Genomic DNA, 20,876 nt, shown 5'->3' with positions numbered 1-20,876 from the left:
GCTCACTTACCAACTAAAACTGCGAAGAGCTCCGCTTTCCTAAAAAGTTGATTCTATTCAGCAACAGTCTTATAGGGTAGATGTTATCCAAGTGGTCTCAAGGTATCTGAAGTACAAAAGCACTTCCTAACATGATTTGAAGAAAAATCTGCTCTGTAGGAAAGGGTGCCAAGCACGTGCACTTGTATCCTTATTACCTATACTGGCCAGAGAGTTAAAATGTAGAAAGAATTTCGTACAGTAACAGTGGCATACTTACTATAGGAATTATAAACACATGTAATTTCTATATTATATATATAACTAGCACATTAAAAACTATTCATATTGCTTATTCAGAGGACAGAGTGGGTGGAAGTCAGATTCTGTTGCACTGCATTCCATTGGAATGGCACCAGAACCATCTCAGAGCACATCTTACAGATACAACCAGCAATTTAGTGAACTACATGGCAATCCACCATGGGTTCCAGCTCATTTCCTCCTCCTCCTCCACTTAATGAGTCATAAAGTTATTCTATATCAGGTGATAGCTATTAATTGCCAATCTCAATAATGGAAGAAAGCTGTGTCACCGCAGGTAGAGATATATTTAGCTACCAGGAGGTAATGCCTGCACTTCTGCCTGTGCAAACAGGCACAGAACTATTTTCAAAGCAGAAGAATGGGGATGAAGACACGCATGAGAAGTTCAGATTTAAAGAAAGGTTGTCACTTCCCTGTCACTTTGAAAATCTTAGCTTCTGGAAGTTTCAGGTACTCGGTCTTACTCAGATTTTAATTCAGTACAGGATCTCCTCTACACTTTCAGGAAACAAATGAACCACCCATTCATTAATTCTACCGTACAGCTAGCAATTAGAGCATGTTTAAGGATTTCAGCAGCTAGCTGAAGCAAGATCAGTTTTAGCAGGATTTTCCTGCTGTAACTACCTTGGCTTCCTATCTGAGAAAAACACTATCTTATCTTAGCTCACTATGCATATGCCTACGCTGCGAGTTAACTGCTCACTAGCTAATGAAACAGCAGGTTTCCTAATGCTGGTACAAAGAAAAATGGAGTATGATGGAGGATGTGACTCTGTGCATTTTCAGCATGAGTCCAACGTTTAACAGGTGACAAGCATCTCTTGTTAAACCTACCCCTGGCAGCTTTTCAGCTTGCTATTTTCTCAAAGCTGCATTACCTGTCTTGGAAAATTGAAAGCATAATGCATCTCGAATCTAATGACTGCATTGAGTGAGATTCCATAGTCCAGGGTTTTCAAAGAACTCAGCTTTTGGTATGCAGAATCCTGTTACAAGAATGCTAAGTGCTGTCCTGCACAAACCCATCTTTGTACAGGTGCATTGTACAAAGGACATTTTGACACTGGGGGCCAATTCCCAGCAGCAGCAGCATCCTACAGGGTAATCCGTGTGTGTAATAGACCACAACAAAACAAACAGCAGGAAACAGCGTGAAGGCCCCACATAATGAAAAGAAAAATCCCAAACAGGAAAAAAAAAAAAACAAAAACAAATCATTGCTAAAAACTGTACTAAAGCCCTGTTTAGAAATCCGCTCCTACACATGCTGGTACACAAGTTTTAAAGGCAGCCGTGGTGCTGGCACTAGGAACTCCATGGTACTCGTGATCTACTTTAGTATGAGACTCCACACCAAAGACCTAGACATCTGTGAGGCACGAAGCAGTCTCCTTACACACTATGCTTGTGGTATTTCCATCACATTAAAAATCTGAATACATGCAAGGAAATGAAGTCAATCTGACTTGCAATGAATGTGACTGCCTCTTGGGCTATGCCTAGCACATTTACTTAATCAGCTCATAAGCAGGAAAATAAGTTAGTCAAGAAGACTTGAAGCATTCTACAGTTGGTCCATGTCTACTCTAGAACCAAAACAAGCAAAAACAAATGAGAAACTCACTGAAACCTGAGACATGATCAGCTATGCTGAATGACCAGAGATGTGATTTATACATTTTTACAAGATCATGGCTGACAAGACAGTCTGAGCAGTTGATCTAGATTATAAAATAGACTATAAAGCCTGAGGTTGTCCCCATCTATATAACTTCCACACATCCCTAAATAAGATGAATTTCACATCAGATGAATTGATTTAACCCAATGGCTGCAAGAACACATGCAACGTGGTTATTCACAACTTACGCTTACCCCCATAATTAGAGCAAGCACACCCAAGTCACAGCTAAAACTGAGGTCAGGGAAAGATCCCCATTCTGTGAGTTCGTGCCAAATACTGCAGCATTATCTAAGTACTGTAGGTTTCCCATACAGACGGAAGTTAAGGCATTTTTCTGAGCACAGTTAAGACTCCTGCTAAGCAGGTATGCTCACCTTAATCAGCTAAGACAGGCTTCAAGGCTTGGCCTGAATCATGTTCAACAATTAAATCAGAAGGAATACAAATAAGGTTGAAACAGGACTGGGAGGAATTCATCTCAAATGCCAGTCTCCTGGGGTCAGAATTTGGTATCATACAACAGTGATAATCAAGCATAACATTTGACTATTCCACCTTTGATACTTTGGTGGGAGAAATTTTTCAGAATCATCCAGCTAAGGCAGAAATGGAAATGGGTCATTTGGCTTGTGGATCACTAGTGTTCCAGTCCCCCACCCAGATTATGCTGAAGGTTTCACAGCTGTCCACATCTGATGATAACCTGATTAGCCAAATCCTCCTGTGTTATACCAGACATGTGAATTACCATTCATTCTCCTGCTTTCCATATAAGATGAACCAATGAATTAATTTCTGAATCACTTTCAGGGGAAACTAATGTTTAATCCCAGGCAGCCAGCTCAGATTTTTGCTCTGAACTGAGCTTCAGCCACAAGGCTCACTCCACAGCGAGCCAACAGGCAGGGACTGCATCATTGTGGGAGGACAAAGCAGCACCAGGGTAATCACCACAGGTCCTGACACAAGTGACAGGTTTCTCATGCTACTGCACTCCCAAAAGGGCATCTCTTCCCCCTTTAGCATACTGTATCTCATACCATGCATGCCAAATCTATGTATAGGAGAAAAAATTAAGTAGCCTTTGTCTTTAGAAGTGTTGTACCTTTTCTCAAGGCTAAGTAATACAAGGTTAGTTCCTGTTACCTTGTATTGTGACAGCAGCTTTAGAACCTTGGAAAAAAAACAAAAAGAGTAACTAACTCAAATCTTCCACCAAAAGCTTGAGCATGTTCTAGTCTTGGATTCTGGGGGCAAATACATACTATTAGCTCTTTAAATAGAGGAGTTATTTTCCTTAAGGCATTGCTAACTCTAGAATAATTACTTTATTCACCTTTCTCAGAAAGAAATTTTATCTCAGACTATTTGCATATGGTTAATGAAGGTACATAGTGTTTGGACACTACTGCATGTCTTAAAGAAGTTTATTCCAATCATTAGACATGATTTACACTGCTACTAAAAAGGCAGTAAGTGGCAGAGACTTGCAATTCACTTCTGTTGTGTTTAATATTCTTCACCTTCATCTTCTCCATCCATCGAGTCTGTGCCCACTTCTTCGTAATCTTTTTCAAGTGCAGCCAAATCTTCCCGAGCCTCTGAAAATTCCCCTTCCTCCATCCCTTCTCCAACATACCAGTGAACAAAGGCACGTTTGGCATACATCAGATCAAACTTGTGGTCTAGACGAGCCCATGCCTCAGCAATGGCTGTAGTGTTGCTCAGCATGCACACCGCCCGCTGGACTTTGGCTAGGTCACCACCAGGAACCACTGTTGGTGGCTGGTAGTTGATGCCAACCTACGGGGAAAAAGCAGAAGAAACCATGAGTTGCCTCCTAGGATGTGACAGTGACCATAGAAAGCAGCTCTGTACAAGAACATAAGCCTCCATTTATTAAAATATAAGTCAGGTACCTACAGAACATTTTAACAAGAAAATATACTGTGGAGGCCCATTACTGTGAGCAAGAAGTCCAAGAGATTGATGATGCAACTGAGACTTGCCTTAAAACCAGTAGGGCACCAGTCCACGAACTGGATTGTGCGCTTGGTTTTGATAGCAGCAATAGCAGCATTGACATCCTTGGGGACAACATCCCCACGGTACAGCATACAGCAGGCCATGTACTTGCCATGGCGAGGGTCACACTTCACCATCTGATTGGATGGCTCAAAGCACGCGTTGGTGATCTCGGACACAGAGAGTTGCTCGTGATAGGCTTTCTCTGCTGAAATAATTGGGGAGTACGTTACCAACGGGAAGTGGATGCGAGGGTAAGGCACCAAGTTAGTTTGAAATTCAGTAAGATCCACGTTTAAGGCACCATCGAATCTGAGGGAAGCGGTAATGGAAGACACTATCTGACCAATGAGGCGATTGAGATTGGTGTAGGTCGGGCGTTCAATGTCCAGATTCCTACGGCAAATGTCATAGATGGCCTCATTGTCAACCATAAAGGCACAGTCGGAATGCTCCAGGGTGGTGTGGGTAGTCAGGATGGAGTTGTACGGCTCAACAACAGCTGTTGAGACCTGTGGCGCAGGGTAGATGGCAAATTCCAATTTTGATTTTTTCCCATAGTCAACTGATAGGCGTTCCATCAACAGGGAAGTAAAACCTGAGCCAGTGCCTCCCCCAAAACTGTGGAAAATCAGGAAGCCCTGCAAGCCAGTGCATTGATCAGACTGAAAGAGAAAATACATATGTTAGAGCAATCGTACACATTAAGAATTCCAAAACAAGCCTACTTCAAAAAGTCATGAAAGAACAATTCTGACACGTATCTGAAGCTGATCAAGCTTCAGGAAGCTGATATTTAATTCATCCATCATTAATCAAGGAATTATCCCACAGAAAAGCTTTTCAAACTTGTATTCTTAGCTGTTTTAAACCACCTAAATCCTGGAAGGCAGCCCTTCCACTTCAAATGACTACCTCAAGGCTTTCTCTACCCCCATTCTCATGCCAAAGCATGAGAATTAAACAGCAATATTCAAAGAGGTATGGATCACCTACCCCTTATGCTGATTTGATATTCTCTACTGCATAAAGCATAGGATACCCCATCTTAGGACTACTGCTATAGCTCCACACAAGCTGCAAGCACGCAGCTCAGTTCAGGGAGATGAGCTGCCAAGAAGTATTATGCTGCCATTCCAGTTTAGTCTTCCCAGATGAAGCAGCTAGACTGCCTCATCCTGAGAAAGAGAGTGCCACATGATGCTTACCTTAATTCCCAGGACTGGTAGGGAATTAAACCCGCTTGTAAGAGGAAGTTATAACCATATTTCTCAGGTCAAAGTACAGCCTGCTACAGTTTTAGCTTTAGAGCCTGTGGCAGCCAAGTGTTGATAATATCAGCTTTGATCCACAGAAGGTGTGTTTTCTACTACTCATTTAGCATTCCATATTAAAGCACCAGAGGTAAAGTCCGGATTTTTTTAAACAGTGAGAACACCGTGCCTTTATGACACAGATTTGGCAAAGTACATACTAACGGCCCTAAAAAGGGAACTCTAACCCAAGCTGATGGCTTCATGATCTGCCACATGATCAAAGTACTAGGAAGCCTGAACCACCACAACCTCCTGGGATTTATTCCCTTTTCTACTGCTGTTACCATAAAATTGAATCAGAAATTTTAACAGGAGGAAATGCAAACAAAAGTCTAAACCACATAAGCAAACACACCTACTTGAGCTTCCTTGCAAGAGCCCCAGCCAGAGACCAAACCTTTTCCAGCAGAAACTATGCAAATCAGAATCATCTCTGTCCTGGCTTTCTGAAGTTAACATGAAGCTAAAAAGAACTGTGGTGATCTCATCAACATTTTAGGTCATTCTGAAGCCCTATCTGACAGAAGTAATCCAGACATCCTCTAAGGATAAAAATGGATGCATTGTAAGTCCACAGTTCTCCTACCATGGAACAAATTAAAGCACAGCTTACAGGCCTATGTATTTTGACAGTTTCCAAAACCTAATTTCCAAATGCTGTAAAACAAGATAAAGAAACTTGTTTATGAGCCTTCAGTGAAATGTCTTACCAGTTTCCTGATACGTTCCAGGACTAGGTCAATTATCTCTTTCCCAACAGTGTAATGACCTCGAGCGTAGTTATTTGCAGCATCTTCTTTACCAGATATCAGTTGTTCAGGATGAAAGAGTTGCCTGTATGTCCCATTCCTAACTTCATCTGAGAAGAGAGAGATATTTTTCAAAGTTAACTTTCTATGTAGATCAGATTTTTCAAACACCTGGATACCAGGGTATTTTTAAAATCTGGATACCTACTTCTGAAGGTATCCAGACTAAAATACCTTAGCCTATATAGGTAGATAAAAAGCAGCTTGTTTTCTATCAGGTGGTGATACCAAATACATAGTACAGTGTAAGTGTTGAATACCCAAGGAAAATGAGATTACTGTTTTGGAAACTGCCCTCTTTTCACTAAAAGTTCACATTACTGATGTGTCAGAACAATTGTAAATTGTCTTAAACAGCTGTCTTAAACAACTGTAGTTTAAGACTCACTTCAAGGCTCACTCCACAGATGAACACCTAAAATACTGCTTTTCCTCTGTATTTTCCAAGTCCTCCAGAAGCTGCTTTCTGCAGTCACAGGCAGTCAGAGCCTACACTGCTTGCCTATCTCCTCATTTCCTTTACCTGGACTTTCTGCCAAGGGTAGAAGAGAATGTTCAAATGGAACAGCTGTTCCTGTACAGATATTCAGTTATTCAAATATTACTAGAGCAAACGTAAACTCTAGCATGAAAGGCTGCTATAAAGAAAGCACATTAATGAACACAGAACAACCTCCACCCTGTGACCAACCTCCCTCCCTTTCCCATCTATCTGGAGAACAATTCAGAGTTGTGACCTCCACTTGCTATCAGAAATATGCACTTATATCTAGCAGGCTAAAGCTCTGTCCTACCACAAAGCTAAAGGCACTCAGCACAGCTTTGTCTCTGGTTTAGCTCAAACCATTCTTGAGCTATACCATAATGCAGCACTCCATACTTTGATTAAAATCAGGTGGAAAGCCAAGAGCTTTATTAACTACAGATGAAGTTGCCTGTGCATATATATTCTTTTTAAGTTGAAAATAAGTACATGAGACTTAAAGCTGTGTAGAATTCAAGATTTATATACACTTATTATTTGAACCAATTTAGACTGACTGGCTACCACTGTAAGTTGCAGTCCCATACTCCAAAGTATTTCCATGACTGCACCAGAACAAAAAATTCAGAGAATTCTATTATTCAAAATACAGATTTAAGACTTCTTGCTCTACCTAAGTTGAGAGAAACAAGGGTAAAAGGGAAAAAAAAATATAGAACCTTAGGAAAAAACATAACTGTTGGGGGCAACACGAGTCAAGATGGTTCTGGGGCAATAACAGCTTGAAGAGTTATGAGGAATAGTCACCAGACTGTGAAGGAACAAAGAACTTGGAGCAGCGTGGACAGCTGAAGCAAGCTCTCCCGAGGACATGTTAACCTCCATGTTTATGTCTAACTGGGGCAGAGATTTAAAGACCCTTACATCCCTAGGCATGTTTCTGCTGCCTTGCTTCTTGGTGGGAAGCTTTGACAGTATTTCCACTTCCTAAACAGAGCTGCTGCACACGTACAGCAGTCATGCTGCTTTCACTGAGGGCAGCATTGTTATGAAGCTCCAGAAATCCCTGGTGTACACACATGGCAGCTTCAGAGCTGCTGCACGCACAGTAGATGTTTTCTCAGGCAGTGCAGAGGGGCACGCTGCATGCAGAGAACCCTGTCCATGGAGTTAAATCTCTAGTTTTCAAATAAGCATGGCTGGAATAAGGAAAGCAGGCCAGTACCCAAAGGCACATGATGCAACCTTTGCAACAAAAAGCCCTCACTTTAGTGAGCATTTACCAAGCATTTCATAAGACAGCCTTCTGCCAATCTCCCACACTACATTTACATCATTAGCAAGCACTGGATCACTGCCATTTGCAATTTGTCCCAAGACTCACCAGCTCTTCCCCCAGAGGCAAGGTGAGAACTTTGCCACCTGCTCTCCTTCACCTCATTTCTCAGCCTTTCCTGGTTGCTTAGAGCCACCACCTGGCCAGCAGCAGAGGAAGCAACAACCATGGGGCTCAAGAAAACAGAATATCTGACCTACAACAGCTCCTGGGAATAATACAGCATAGGGCCAGAATGTGCTTTGACTCAGTGGACACAGCCCTAAGGGATTGGCTTAGTGATAGAACTCAGTGCTTCAGGTTTCTGCTTGGACATGACCTTGAAGGTCTTCTCCAACCTAGGTAATTCTGTTCCAAAGGTCAGTCTGGCACTCCCAGCCTTTGGCTTTCCCGCAGAACTCATCCCACTGTATGGCCACAGTGCTTTGTGGGGTTTGTAGTGTTGCAATTCACCTACAAAGGACCCTCACTTTGCGTATCCAGGAGTAACCCAGGCCTATTCACTCACCTCCCCTTCCCAACTCTACCTATTACAGACAACAGACGAACACAGCAACTGCACATGCACAGGCAACGCAGCCCTCCTCTGAGAGCCCGAAATCACCACTTAGGGCAAGCCAGCCACAAAGCTGACTGCAGCAGAATTACTTCACACACACAGATTGGCAAGAGCAAAAACAACACTGGTGACTCAGGGAAGGGGCCTTGTGAAATGGGGGAGCTGAAACATGCCGCTGAACAGGGAACTGCTCAGGGGCAGGAGCATGGGCTGCCCATTAAGAGCCAGGACTGTCAGAACATGGCTATGACTGATCTCCAGGATAAGAGCTGCTCGTTAGTCCAAGATAAGGCTGCAGCAAGTTGTAGTGTATGCTTGGAGGTCCCTGGATTAAGGCTACCAATTGAGATGCATTACTGCTAGCATTACGCAAGCTGTAAGATTGTTTTGGGAAAGCAGAGGAATCACTCTGATGTAGCAATCTACTTCATGGTGCCTATCAACTTTCTAAAAGGTCGCTGTTGCCTACTGTACACACCACACCACATAGTTTCAAGAGGTTGTAACGAGTACCTTCTATAGCAAACGTATGTGGCATATTCAGAACTCCACAGGTTAGCAGAAGACAGCATTTAATTCTTTAGGGCTCCAGAGCACACATTATTTGCCAGTCTCAATGAACACAACACCAAGCATTTCCCATTGCTAGGAAGATGCAGAGAAGCTTTACACAGCAAAAATTTAAAGCCCCAGAGGCACAAGCCTAGAGAAATGGATCCCTTGGGCAAAAACACTCAAGCTAAATTAAATCTTCCAGCATGTCCTACAGACCCTAGCAGAGAACCCCGCATTTACCTATTACTGCTGGTTCGAGGTCCACAAACACAGCACGAGGGACGTGTTTCCCTGCACCAGTCTCACTGAAGAAGGTGTTGAAGGAATCGTCGCCGCCGCCGATGGTTTTGTCGCTCGGCATGGTGCCGTTGGGCTGGATGCCGTGCTCCAGGCAGTAGAGCTCCCAGCAGGCATTGCCGATCTGCACGCCAGCTTGACCAACATGGACTGAGATGCACTCACGCTGCGGGGAGGAAAAAATTGGATCACTCAACAGAAACAGCAGTTCCCTGGCTTAGAAAACGTTTGCACACACACAGCTTGAACTCCCATACTGCAAAGCTGATAAAACATTGGCCTTAATGTCCTGGTGTTAGGGGCACCTGGCACAAGCCACCATCTACCTCCACCTAGAAAGGGCCTTTCTGGACATCGTCATGCCCAAAGACTGATTTCTCTTGGTTCATCCTGTCCTCAGAGAGACCAGAAGAGTTTGATCAACTCTTCCAAATCCTTCAGCCAACTTCTCTTCATAATCAATACTCATTTAGAAAAACTGATGGCTACACCTGGTGTTTGTTGGCCTCGATGACCAAAAACCACCCCAACACTCCAAGCCCCATGAGCACTGCCACCAGAGGGAGCAAACCCTCCTGCAGGACCCAGGGCCATTTTGGTGCATCCATACATGAAATCCAACACCTCTTGATCCCTTTAGGACAATTTCCCATTCACAAGGAAGCCTTTGCCTACCCAAACCCTTACTATCACTGTAAAAGTGAAACATTAGGGCTCACATTGCACTGCTGCATGCAAAATACTGAGCTCCTTAGCGCTGAACAGACCTCAACTCCATCGAACCTCATTTATTAAGCTGTGTACAAAACAGTTTGTGTCAGCAGGAAGGACAATCCAAACCCATTTACAGATTCCCCAGTTGCCTTTGATGTCCAGAGCACAGTGCCAGCTTCCTTATATTTCACCATACAGCTTTGAATATTAAAAGCCAAACCACAACTGAACGATCTCCAACCTCCTGGTCCGTAGCATTTTATATTAACTTCTGGTTTTGAGTTAGAGTCAAACACATTCTTCTGAGTACAGAACAGTTCTGAGTAAGTCCCATTTGACCATGCTCAGACCCTACAACTGGGTGATACAATTAGTCTCCAAAAATAAGGAGGATCTAGAACTGCCTAGTTCACACAACAAATGCAGGGAAGTAGCAGCAGGTTTTTGTTTTTTTCAATTTCCTTGGGAACACCCAGAAATTAAAGTCTATTTGCTAAAAACACCACCTGTTCTCAACTACAGCACTGAGAAGCTGAGAACAATTTCAGCTCTCCAACCAGCTACGCTGTGCACTCAGATACACAGCGCCCAGAGCAACCCACAGCCTCTGCAACCAGCCGTGCTCAGAGCTGCTGCCATCCTGCTCCTCTCCAAGGCCATTGCTTCATCTGTCTCCAGGAGAAAGCCCTGGGTTTGGCAAGGTACTGGAACAGCAGAGGACAGCCAACCCACACACCGTAAATAGGGCAGCTTCAGTACACAGCCAGCAAGGCTGCACTGTCCCAGAGAAGCCAGGTCACATCCAACTCCCAGGGAAGCAGGCCAGCCTAAAACTCTTTTCCACTGAGAGGAAAAAAAGTGCAATATTAACCCCATCAGTGTGCAGTCTCACCTGCAGCCATGTCCTACCAGTGAGGTCTGCTCCTAACAAAGCTCCTAAGCAGCTGGAGGTCACTGGAAGAAGTGTGTAGGGTGCCCAAAAGGTGAAAGCATGGAGGATGTCAAAATAAGGATGGGCTTTCCAGCATGAGATGAACTAATATCACTTCTTGAAACTGCACAAAAAAGGATAATTTATAACAAAAAGGCTTGGAACATACAGCCTGGGCAACTCAGCCCCAGTTCAGATCCTGCAGGTGTCATCTTAAACGCATGTTTACTTTGATCAAGTGCAAAGTTCAGCACTCGGGGCAGAATGAGTCCTTGCCTCAGTGCAAATAAAAAAACTGATAACTGCAAGGCTGAAGAGATCCTGGGGGTCACCACAGAAGCCATCCTGGATGTGCAGCAAGGCAGCCTCATCCTGAGCAAGGCAAGCAATGTGCCAGGCTGCCAAAGGGGACACGCTGCAAGAGAATCCTTCCCTCCCCTGCAGGGGGCTTCGGGTCAGTGTTAGGACAATGCTGGGCAATCTGGGCTGGGTGTTAGGAAAAGCTTCACCTGCAGGGTTGTGCAGCCCCCACACAGGTCAGCAGAGAGGCAGAAAGAGATCTGCACCCTCGGAGGGTTTCAAAGTCTGGATGGACAAAAATCAGTCAGGCCAACCTAACCCAGCACTAGTGCTGGCCCTGCTTTGGGAGCTCTCCAACTGCTTTTCTGCAATTTCACCAAGTCCCTTTATATAGTAGGTGGCTATTGAGTGAGACAAGCATTACTATTAGGCACTGATGTCTAAGAGTCTGCGTATTCCCTTCCCACCAAGAACACTGCCCAACAAGCCCTGAGCCTGGGAAGTGCAGTGTCCAAGACCCAAAGAGAGGCAACAGACAGCTGTCATTACAGCTTTCGGCCTTCACACATCACCACAGCGTCACGTTAATGAAGTTTAAGTACATACTACACACAGCACTGTTAAATGCCATATTCAGGCCACGTGTCAGGACACAGAATGCTGAAGAAATTAATACTACAAACCCTCCCACACCTTCCACTTCCATACGCTATTTTCAAGCACAGACTCGGTTTCACTGAAGTTTCCCACAGAACCTGGGAAGTTCTGCACCCAACCCAAACCTCCCAAGCCCCTATTTGCCTCTGCCTCCTTGTGTTACATGATCTGCTCCAGCTTAAGAGCGTTGGCTTGTCTTCTGTAACTGCCTTTTCTGTAGCTGCAGACTATTAAATGGCCCCATGGCGTGCTCTGCCAGGCTGCAGAAGCCCAGCTCTCTCCACCTCTCCTTGCGGATCATGCTCTAGGTCCCTTACACTCTCCAGCACCGTATTTCAGGCACAGCTTCATCTGCGTAGAGGGAAAGCAAAGGTTCGTGAAAACAGCTGTACTGGCTCAGACCAAGCTCAACAAGGCAGTCAGGAACGTGGTTTCCCAGGTATGAAGCTCAGCACTGGCGTTACCTGTGGTAACTGCATGAGGTGGGGGGCTGCAGTCACGCTGACACCGCTCCAGCTAAAAACGTGACCCCAAACAGCTCCAGGGGAGGGGAACAACACAACAAGGACATCACCCCAGCGCCCCCACACCACAGCAGGCATTTTCTGTGCCTCCACGGGGATTTAGAACCGGTCCGTTCCACTCCTTAACCCCCCACAGGGCTGTGGCACCCCCAGCCCCCTCCTGAGGGACTCAGGGCGCTGCCCCCACCTCTTCCCCACCCCCCTCACCCCTCAGCTCCGGCACCCGGCGGAATGAAACCCCCAGCGCTGCCCCTTCACTCCCAGCCGGGACCACACCAGCGGGGCCCCCTCAGCGCCTCAGCGCCGACCCCGCTCCCCCCCCCGGGGCCCCGCCGCCGCCGCCATGTTCTCGGCGGAGCCGCCTCCATTTTGGGACGCCTCCAGTTGATCCGCTCCGTGCCCGCCGTCACGAGCGGGGCTCGCCCGGCCTCCCCCGTCCCTGTCCCGTGTCCCCGGCCCCGCCTCAGCGCCCCCCCGCCCCGCTCACCATGGCTCCTCGGGCCGGCAGCGCTGGGGGCAGCAGACGCGCAACGGGTCTGGGCAGCGCCGCGAATGCGGCCGCCTTGCCCCGGCCCGCCCTATATAAGCGAGGGGGCGGGGCTGCTGGCTCCCTCCTTCCCGCTCATTGGCTGCGCCTCGCCCGGAGGCGTCACCCGCCCGCAGCGCTATTGGGCGGCTGCGCTTTGAGATTCCTCGCTCTCCCAATCGGCGCCGGGCGGCGGCGGAGCGGGCCGCGCGATTGGAGGGCAGATATGAATTTCAGCGTCTTCGCGCCAGCCATTGGCTGGTTCGTAAAGAGGGGCGGGGACGGGGGCGGAGCTCAGCCTTCCCGCCAACGGAGGGCAGCGCCCATTTTCTCTCCTCAGCCTGAGGCGCTGCGGTCCCTGCATGGCCCCGGGCCGGGGGCTCCGCGCTGGGCGCCTCTCAGAGCCCGCCCGTGCCCGGCCATAAGCGGCCAGGGAAAGGACTCGGTGCCTGGGACACCTGATCCAGAAAAAACCCTGCTGAAATCAATACGTGTCACGTTGAAATAAATGCTCTAATTTAAAGCAAGTGTTAAGACAGTGTAAAATCCCTGTGGTGTGTCCTAACATTAATGATTTAATTAATATCTGTAGTAATGCCATATTTAACATATTAACAAATATTAATGAGGTCACCAAGCTTACTTTTTTGGGTGGGAAGTGGAAGCTTTGAAGCTTCATAACGGGGGCTCCATGGCAAGCACAGCACCAATTCAGGCTCTAAAACCTACAAGAAAGACATTTCCACAATGATTTTTTTTTTAACCTTCAGGAATTATAAAATGCTCTGACCTGAAATAACGCTCCCACTCCTCTCACTGTCCTTTCACCTCTGCCAGTGCAGGTTAGCGATGGGGCCAGCCCCTGAATTGTCAGTGGCACGCAATCCCACCGTGGTGTTTTTTTGTTGGACTCGATGATCTTGAGGTCTCTTCCAACCTAGAAATCCTGTGATTCCGTGATTCTGTTTTATTCTCCTTTATGAACGCCACAGGACCATGCAACCAGCATGGTCAGACACCTGGCAAAGGCAGAATATGAAAACGGTCTCACCGAGTGAGTGCAGCGAGTGCTCTTCTCAGCTTAGTCCACAAGTAAAATTGGACTCAGGCCAGGCTGGGGTATTACAGTGTGCCTTGGTCCAGCTTAAACAGAGGTTTTCACGTACTTAACTACTCTGCTAATTACCTGCTCTGATTTGTCTTAACAGCTCTGGGAAATGGATTTTGGCACAGAGCTCAGCTCTGTAAAGCAGCATTATCCCCGATCATCTGGATTTACCGGGACTGCCCCAGCTGCACAAAGTGTTTCTTGACTTCACTGAGAAAATCAGGTTTTGGTGCTATTTTGACAAATTGCACGCAGCCACGCGGGCACCTGAAAGCTGCTCTGTACTGCATGAACTGCAAAAAAGCCTCAGTCCCGGGGCTCCAGCGGCATAAAAGGGGCATCAAGACAGCAGGGCCAGGCAGCTGGCAGCTCGTGTGCCTTGGGGTGCCTTGCCAAGCTGCACTGGTGAGAAATAAGGCAGCCCTACACAAGCTGGTGTTGCTGGATGCCTGGAAAAACATTTCCATGGGACCAAAATGCATTTGGTTTAGTCTGACTAAAGATTAACATGAAGTCCTAGGGGCTATCGTGTATCCACAACTTCTTGAATCTGTTTTTTTTTTCTCCCCTGCTGGATATTATTTCTGAGTGCGGTGTGAGAGTTTTTTATATTTCTCCAGGGTTTCTCCATGTCTGGTATTGCTATCAAGGCCCGCAGAGCACAGACTTTGGCTGTGTACCACGTTTTCAGTGAATATGACACTTCCAGAAAATGCCAGAGCGCTGTGGACCTGCGATAAAGTCTCAGCAGCTCCACGGTGGGGCTGGGGCTTCTTGGATGAACCTTTGAACGTGCAGCCATGCGGCTCTCACTTTCTGTTCGTGCTGAGAAATGTTGGCCAAATGATGTGTGCACCGCTGAAATCCTCGATCAAAACGTGGCAGCTTTGCCCCCACATCTGTCTGCTAAATGTCGGGGTCGGGTTTGAGATGATCTGGGATTTTCCTGCGCTATTTTCCAGCACTGATCAGCATCAGCGAAATGCTGCCGGGTCTCCACTCCTCATTCCCAGGTCACAGAAAACTCTTTGGTGTCCTGCACTGTTACAGGACCGGGTATTTTGGGGGCTGGCAAGGGATCTCAACGGATTTTGCTTTGGTTTTCACCTTCATTTCTAACACGGGGTGCAGCTCCCTTGGCGTCATCCGACCCGGGAGCGTGCCTGACCTCCGGAGGGAGGCCGGCCACCCCTCTGGGGCCGCTTGCTGAGCAGTTTTATGGGGCCTCCGACTTTATGGGGCCTCCGACTGCACGGCCGACCTTTGGCTGCTGCCGAACGTGGCTCTGTGAGGCTGGGGAGGGATGAGGCTCCTGATACTGAGCCAAGCAGTGCCTTTGTTAGCCCTTTGGAAGGCTGGGAGACAAACAGGGCTAAACAGGGCGCTTGTTCTTTTTTTTTCTCTCCATAGGCTTGCAGGGAATGGCTGATAAGATCTCTCCTTGCCCCCGTGGCCAAGGTACAAAGGGGCCAGGCCGTAGCAGAAGGTGCACACGCAGGAGATTTCCAGAGCCTGGGCAAGCTGAATGTCAACGAGCCCTGCTGCAAGGGGAGGCAAACCCTGCCCCACGGCTCTGGGCACGTGGGGTGAACCTGGGGTGTACCTGGGGTGCTCAGAGCCCGGAGGGACACTGCAAATGTTGTGGGAAATCAGCTCATATCGCAGGGCTTTGGTTGCAGTGCCAAATGTTTGTCCCATCCCACATGGAAACTCTTGGTCCACATCTCTCAGGCCAAACCTCCACGGGAGGACGTGGATTCTCCACCAGGGCTTTGGGAACGTGTGCTGGATGCCAAGAAGCATCTTTCATTTAGAGCTGAAAGATACCCAACTAGATGGAGCTGAATTAATTACTGACCTAAACACTCCCCGTCCCAGATGGGCTGGAGATCCGTAGATATGGGGCTGGTGACAGAACACGTAGCTGGAGTGGGTCGGACAAGGTAAGCGATTGTTCCTCTCCTGAGCACTGAACACGTTCGGTAGGCATATCTCTAATTATAGGATTCCAGCCTGTTTATACCCAGTCCTTTACCTTGCAGGGAGTGTCAAAACAAGCGGCAGGATGTGCTTGAGTTGCCAGATGGGAACCCCAAAGGGCTGGGCTCTCCTTTTGTTTTGCGAGATCTCCTACGTGATAGTCAGCAGAAGTGCAGCAGAACGCGTGTACTCGGCTGATTAATATTTCACAGGCAAGTTTAATATCAGCATTCTCTCCCTGGATCGTTTGACTTCGTAACCTTAATGGGCTATTAATGTAGCTTCTTTGCAGGTAATCCTTAAATAAGTTCCTGTTTTTAATGGCCTTAAACACATTCCCTATTTTTAAATATTTCATTATTTGCTCTTCCAACTCTTTTAATCCTGCTCGTGCAAGCATGGACTTTGCCACCTGCCCTGTTTTTTGTTCTCCACAAGTCCACATTGCAGGGGCTGCTTCCAATCCCTGCTTGCTTTTAACGCTGCTTCAGCCCTGCCTTTCACAGGATAATTCCTGCCTGCCTGGGGTAACAAACCTCCAGCAGGCATTTGTGGAAGCTGAAACAGCTCCTCTGTCAAGCCACGTTATTTATTTATTTCACACTTAAAGGCCTTTGGAATTACTCACCTAATTGCAATGCCGTCTCTGTATTGAGAGTTTTGTGCTGCTGTACTTGGTTTTGGTACCCCTCCAGCTCAAATTATGCCAGAGTTTGGATCGAGCTGCAGAGGGCACCGAGCCTCCAAACTGCCTGCTGACACCTGCAGCCAGATCTCCCTCATCAAGGGAGGTTCCTTCCCCAGCCTGAAGCCACTTTCCCCAAATATCTTTTCTCCTCTGGAGCCGAGCTGTGTGTTTGCTGACTCCTGGCGCTTCTGTCCTCGTAGCCTTTTTGGTGCTAGTCCCTTGGATCCGTCACAGCTTGACAGAGAGCAGAGTCCTGCTCGTGTCAGAGAACAGGAGCCACAGGCTGCTCCCTCCCCAGCAAAGCACGAGGCAGCTCTTGGAGCCACGTCCTCATGTGCCAGAGATCCCAAAGTAACCAGAGGCTCTGCAACGAGCTGTGGTCTGGCTGTTTGCCATGGAAAGAGCACGCTCTTCGTAATGTTCCAGGCAGCGTGCGGAGCCAGCTGCTCCAGCAGGAGCCAGATACCTGCGTTGACATGGCTTTGCTTGTTTTCCCTTGCTCTGAGGGCATCTCTTCCAGCTGCGCTCGAACAATTGCAGGGGGTTGCTCCTGGCAGCACGCACATGAGCGCTTTGCCTCTGCACGCATGGGGATTAAAGCAAGCGACTGTCTCCCTTCCTCCAGGGGAATTCAGAGCCTCCTGGAAGATAAGGAACATGAAAGCAGGAACAGAAACCCAGCTGAGTATACACACACTCCCTGCTGCTTCCCCGGTGAGAAGCGGGGATAAACACACCCGTGCGGGAGCGCTGCTGGCACGGCCGCTCGCCCCAGGGCCTCCCCTCGCTGCCACAAATGGCTCGGAAAGACTTTTCAAGGGCAGCCGCTGCCTGCAGTTCTGACCTGGCCTGCCAGCCTCACCCCCGCCAGGCAGGCAGGCGGCTGGAACAACCACGGCTCCGGCTCTCACCGCTTTGGCCTCCTCTGGCGGCTGCATCGGTCAGAAGTTGCCCCGTTTTCAGGCCCAGCTCGTTTATGGGATGGGAGCCTGCCTTCAGATGTGCAGCATTTCAAAATCAGGTTGCAGCAGCCCACAGAGCTGCCCGTGCCGTTCCAGGGGGAGCACTGGAAAGATGCAGGAACCAAACTCTCCAAGGGGCCTCCTGCCTCCCCTCTTCGGAGATGGAAACACGATCTTAGCAACCCAGAAACCCGTCCAACTCCTCCTCTGCGATTCATGTAGGGACCAGAGCACTTCATTTCCACGCTCTGCACGGTCTTTAAGGCAAGTCAGGCTTTCAGATGCCCGCACATTTCACCCAAAGCACACCTGTGAGAAGACAACCTTGGCTTCTTTCACCCAGCTGGGGGCTGCAGCCCCTGCCAGGCCACCATCTCCCCCCTCCCCGACCCAAAAAAGTCCAGCAGCACCTAAAGCTGCCCTTTAAGAGCCCGGCTGAGGAGCAGCTCAGCCCCAAAGTATCATTTATGCTGAGATGCACAATAGAAATTGGTTAAAGGAGCCTAAAGCTGGCTTTTATGAAAATCTTTCTCTCTTTGCACTTTTTTTATGGTAAGTTCCACTCCTCTGTTGTGGTTTCTTTCCACGGCCCCCAGCAACTGCAAAATACTTGGTGGTTTTAAGCGAAATACTTGGTGGTTTGGTGTTCCTTTGATTCTAGGCTTTGGACATTATTAACCTGGCTTTGCAGGAGGCAGGGAAGCATTTCCCTGCACTATTTGTTTACAGACCCTGCAGCTATTTCCTATTATTTCCTATCCTCCTTTTCTTGTTCTTGCCAGGGAGTGAATTGTCAGGCACGTAAAATAACACTCAGATACTTTTTACGATACATTTCAGGTATCCCACTAGCTGACCCCTAGTAAACCTGGCCCTGTTTTTGTCATTCCACAGCCCTTTCCTGAACTTGGCTGAGCTCCGTGATGTGCTACATGCTGGCAGGAGGTTCCAGATGCATCGAGCTGCAGAAATTGCAAAGATCCTACCACCTTTAAGCCCTCCTGGTGACAAACTGAATGTCCGAGCTCTAGAACTACAAAGTTCTCCTCCAAGGTATTTCTTAACAGCCTGCGTTGTCTGCCCTGCTCTGCCAAGGATTTCTTCTGTTAAGAGACGAGGAATCGTGGAGGCGCCCTGGTGTTGTCAGGCCCAGAAACCAAAACCTTTTTGCTGACCTGCAGAGCTAGGGAAAGAATTGGGCCTTGATTTCCAGTCCCCATTCCAAGCACCACTTAGCTACGTCCATGAAATGCGCCTTAAAGAGGGAAAGGTGTGAACGCAACCTCTCACCAAGGGGGGACTTGTGGCAGCTACCCGAGACAGATTTCACAGCCTCCTGCTGCCCAGCAGAGGAAGATCCTCGTCTCGTGAGTGAAGTCTCTGCAGCTATTTACGTAGAAGAATCCATTTCCAGCTTAATTTAAAAGCAATCTTCATGTGGAGGTAAGGGTTTCTGCTCCATCTTGTCGATGATAAAGATGGGCTGCAAGATGCGTGTGAACAGCTCTTACGTAAGCATTTCCTGCACCTGGTCTGGCTCTTGCCCTTTTTTTCTTGCCTAGAAATTCCTGCAGGCAACCGGGAAACGGTTTTGCAACATGCTAGATCAACAGTGAAAACACCAGACCGTATGTGGGGCTAAATTGTTACTAGCTCCTGCTCACACAGGAACTGTTCAGCACTTCACAAGCTGCTCCCAAATCTGATGTTGCATGCGAGCAGCCCTTCCCCTCACCCCCCTCGAGGCAAGGGTTGCTGACTGCAGACATTCTTCCTCTACAGCTCAGTTCGTATCACAGTGGCACTGCCCAGGCTGAGATCCCACACAATGCTGCTTTTTCCCTTTTATTTTCTTTGGGGGCTGCCGCGAAGCCCTGCTGCGTGGCTGCACCTTTGCTGGGAGGCCGTCCCTGCCCGCGCTGCGTGGGCTTCAGGGCTGCATCCCACAGCTTCTCCGTGCTGCAGGAAGCCAGGATCCCACCCGAGGCTGAAAGATCCCAAGATCTTGTGATTCTTTCCCATCTCTGAGCATCACCGCACTGCAGAGGATTCGGATCTCTGCCACTCTGCTTTGAAGGCTTTGACCTGAGATCTCCCAGCTCTTTGGGAAGCCTTCTACTACCAGGAAAGGCTGCCTTGAGCTTTCCTGCGTGTTCGATGTGCAGCTGTTGAAAGAACTCCTGCGAAGGCAGCCCCATTCAAAACAGTGACCTCTAGCACTCCTGCTTGGGCCACCCTAATAGAAGAGAGGCCCAAAACTGCTGTGAATCACCCCAGAACTGCTGCACCTCAGGATGTCACAAGAGCAGCCGGCACTGCCTCAGAAACAGCAGCATCCTCCACAGCGATGGGGCAAAAATTGAATGCTGATTTAATGCTTCAGCTGTGCAAACTTAACATCAATGAAAGTCAGTCGGTGAATCCCACTACTGAAATAAATCTCCTTCACTTCGAAAGACGTTGCTATCGATATTATTCAAAAACAAAACAAAAAACCACCACAACACCCACACTGTTCAAATACGCAAAACTTACCAAAGATTGGATTGTCTACAAGACAGAGGCATCTTCTTTATTTATTGTTTCCTCTACTGCTATCACATTGGTTTTGTTTTCTTCCCAGGCCACCAGTAAAGCTGCCTCCACCTCTGCTCCGCCCCAGTGCTCCCCACAGATGGTTGCCCAGTATCAGGATTCCACACACATTTTTTGAGAGGTGTCATTTACTCAGCATTAGCCAAGCTGATATCCCCAAGCCTGCACAGTGATGTCTTAAAAACGAAACGACTGCACAGTACATCTCATATTGCGGTAACACAGACCAAAATCTAGCTATTATAGGGCAAAACACATCCCTAGTAAACAAACTGAGTGATAAAGTGACATTGAAGTGATGCGGTCCCACTATTTCTTTGTCTCTCCTGCCCTTCTAGGTACATTTCCTCAATGACCCTGTTCAACTACAGAGCTTAGGGCTAAACAAGCAGAAGGGCACGAAGACAGCAGCACAGTTTTCATGTTGGATGTGCACGTGACACATTTAGCAAGGACATAGCACAAGACTCACCTTCTGCCCCAGTGAGAGCCTAAATCACACATTACACAGGTATAC

The 20,876-nt window shown here is 47.8% G+C and overlaps 1 protein-coding gene across 3 annotated transcripts; it reads right to left on the bottom strand.

Annotated features, from left to right (window-relative positions):
- Positions 1–3,402: 3,402 nt before the first annotated feature.
- Positions 3,403–13,084, bottom strand: LOC311423586 (tubulin alpha-1C chain-like). Of its 3 annotated transcripts, none has more exons than XM_084497798.1 (6): positions 12,988–13,056; positions 12,121–12,327; positions 9,318–9,540; positions 6,045–6,193; positions 4,003–4,683; positions 3,403–3,796 (listed from the first exon to the last, which is right to left on the bottom strand). In XM_084497798.1, exons 3-6 carry the CDS (start codon positions 9,436–9,438, stop codon positions 3,503–3,505), a joined length of 1,245 nt encoding a protein of 414 aa, XP_084353924.1. In that variant the 5' UTR covers positions 9,439–9,540; positions 12,121–12,327; positions 12,988–13,056; the 3' UTR covers positions 3,403–3,502. The 3 variants fall into 3 exon arrangements, with proteins under 3 accessions (XP_084353924.1, XP_084353925.1, XP_084353923.1); XM_084497799.1 differs by having other exon boundaries at positions 12,140–12,327; positions 12,988–13,054; XM_084497797.1 differs by lacking the exon at positions 12,121–12,327 and having other exon boundaries at positions 12,988–13,084.
- Between the last annotated feature and the right edge of the window lie 7,792 nt (positions 13,085–20,876).

This window comes from Aythya ferina (assembly GCF_964211825.1).
Source record: "Aythya ferina genome assembly, chromosome: 25".
Lineage (NCBI taxonomy): Eukaryota > Metazoa > Chordata > Aves > Anseriformes > Anatidae > Aythya > Aythya ferina.
The sequence above is the reverse complement of the archived record's forward strand: the minus strand, read 5'-3'. Positions and strand labels throughout refer to the sequence as shown.

Coding starts and splice junctions, on each gene's coding strand:
- LOC311423586 (XM_084497797.1), bottom strand. Junction 6,194..9,317: donor CCTCGAACCAGCAGTAATAG/GTAAATGCGGGG, acceptor CTCTCTTCTCAG/ATGAAGTTAGGAATGGGACA. Junction 4,684..6,044: donor TGGAACGTATCAGGAAACTG/GTAAGACATTTC, acceptor TTTCTCTTTCAG/TCTGATCAATGCACTGGCTT.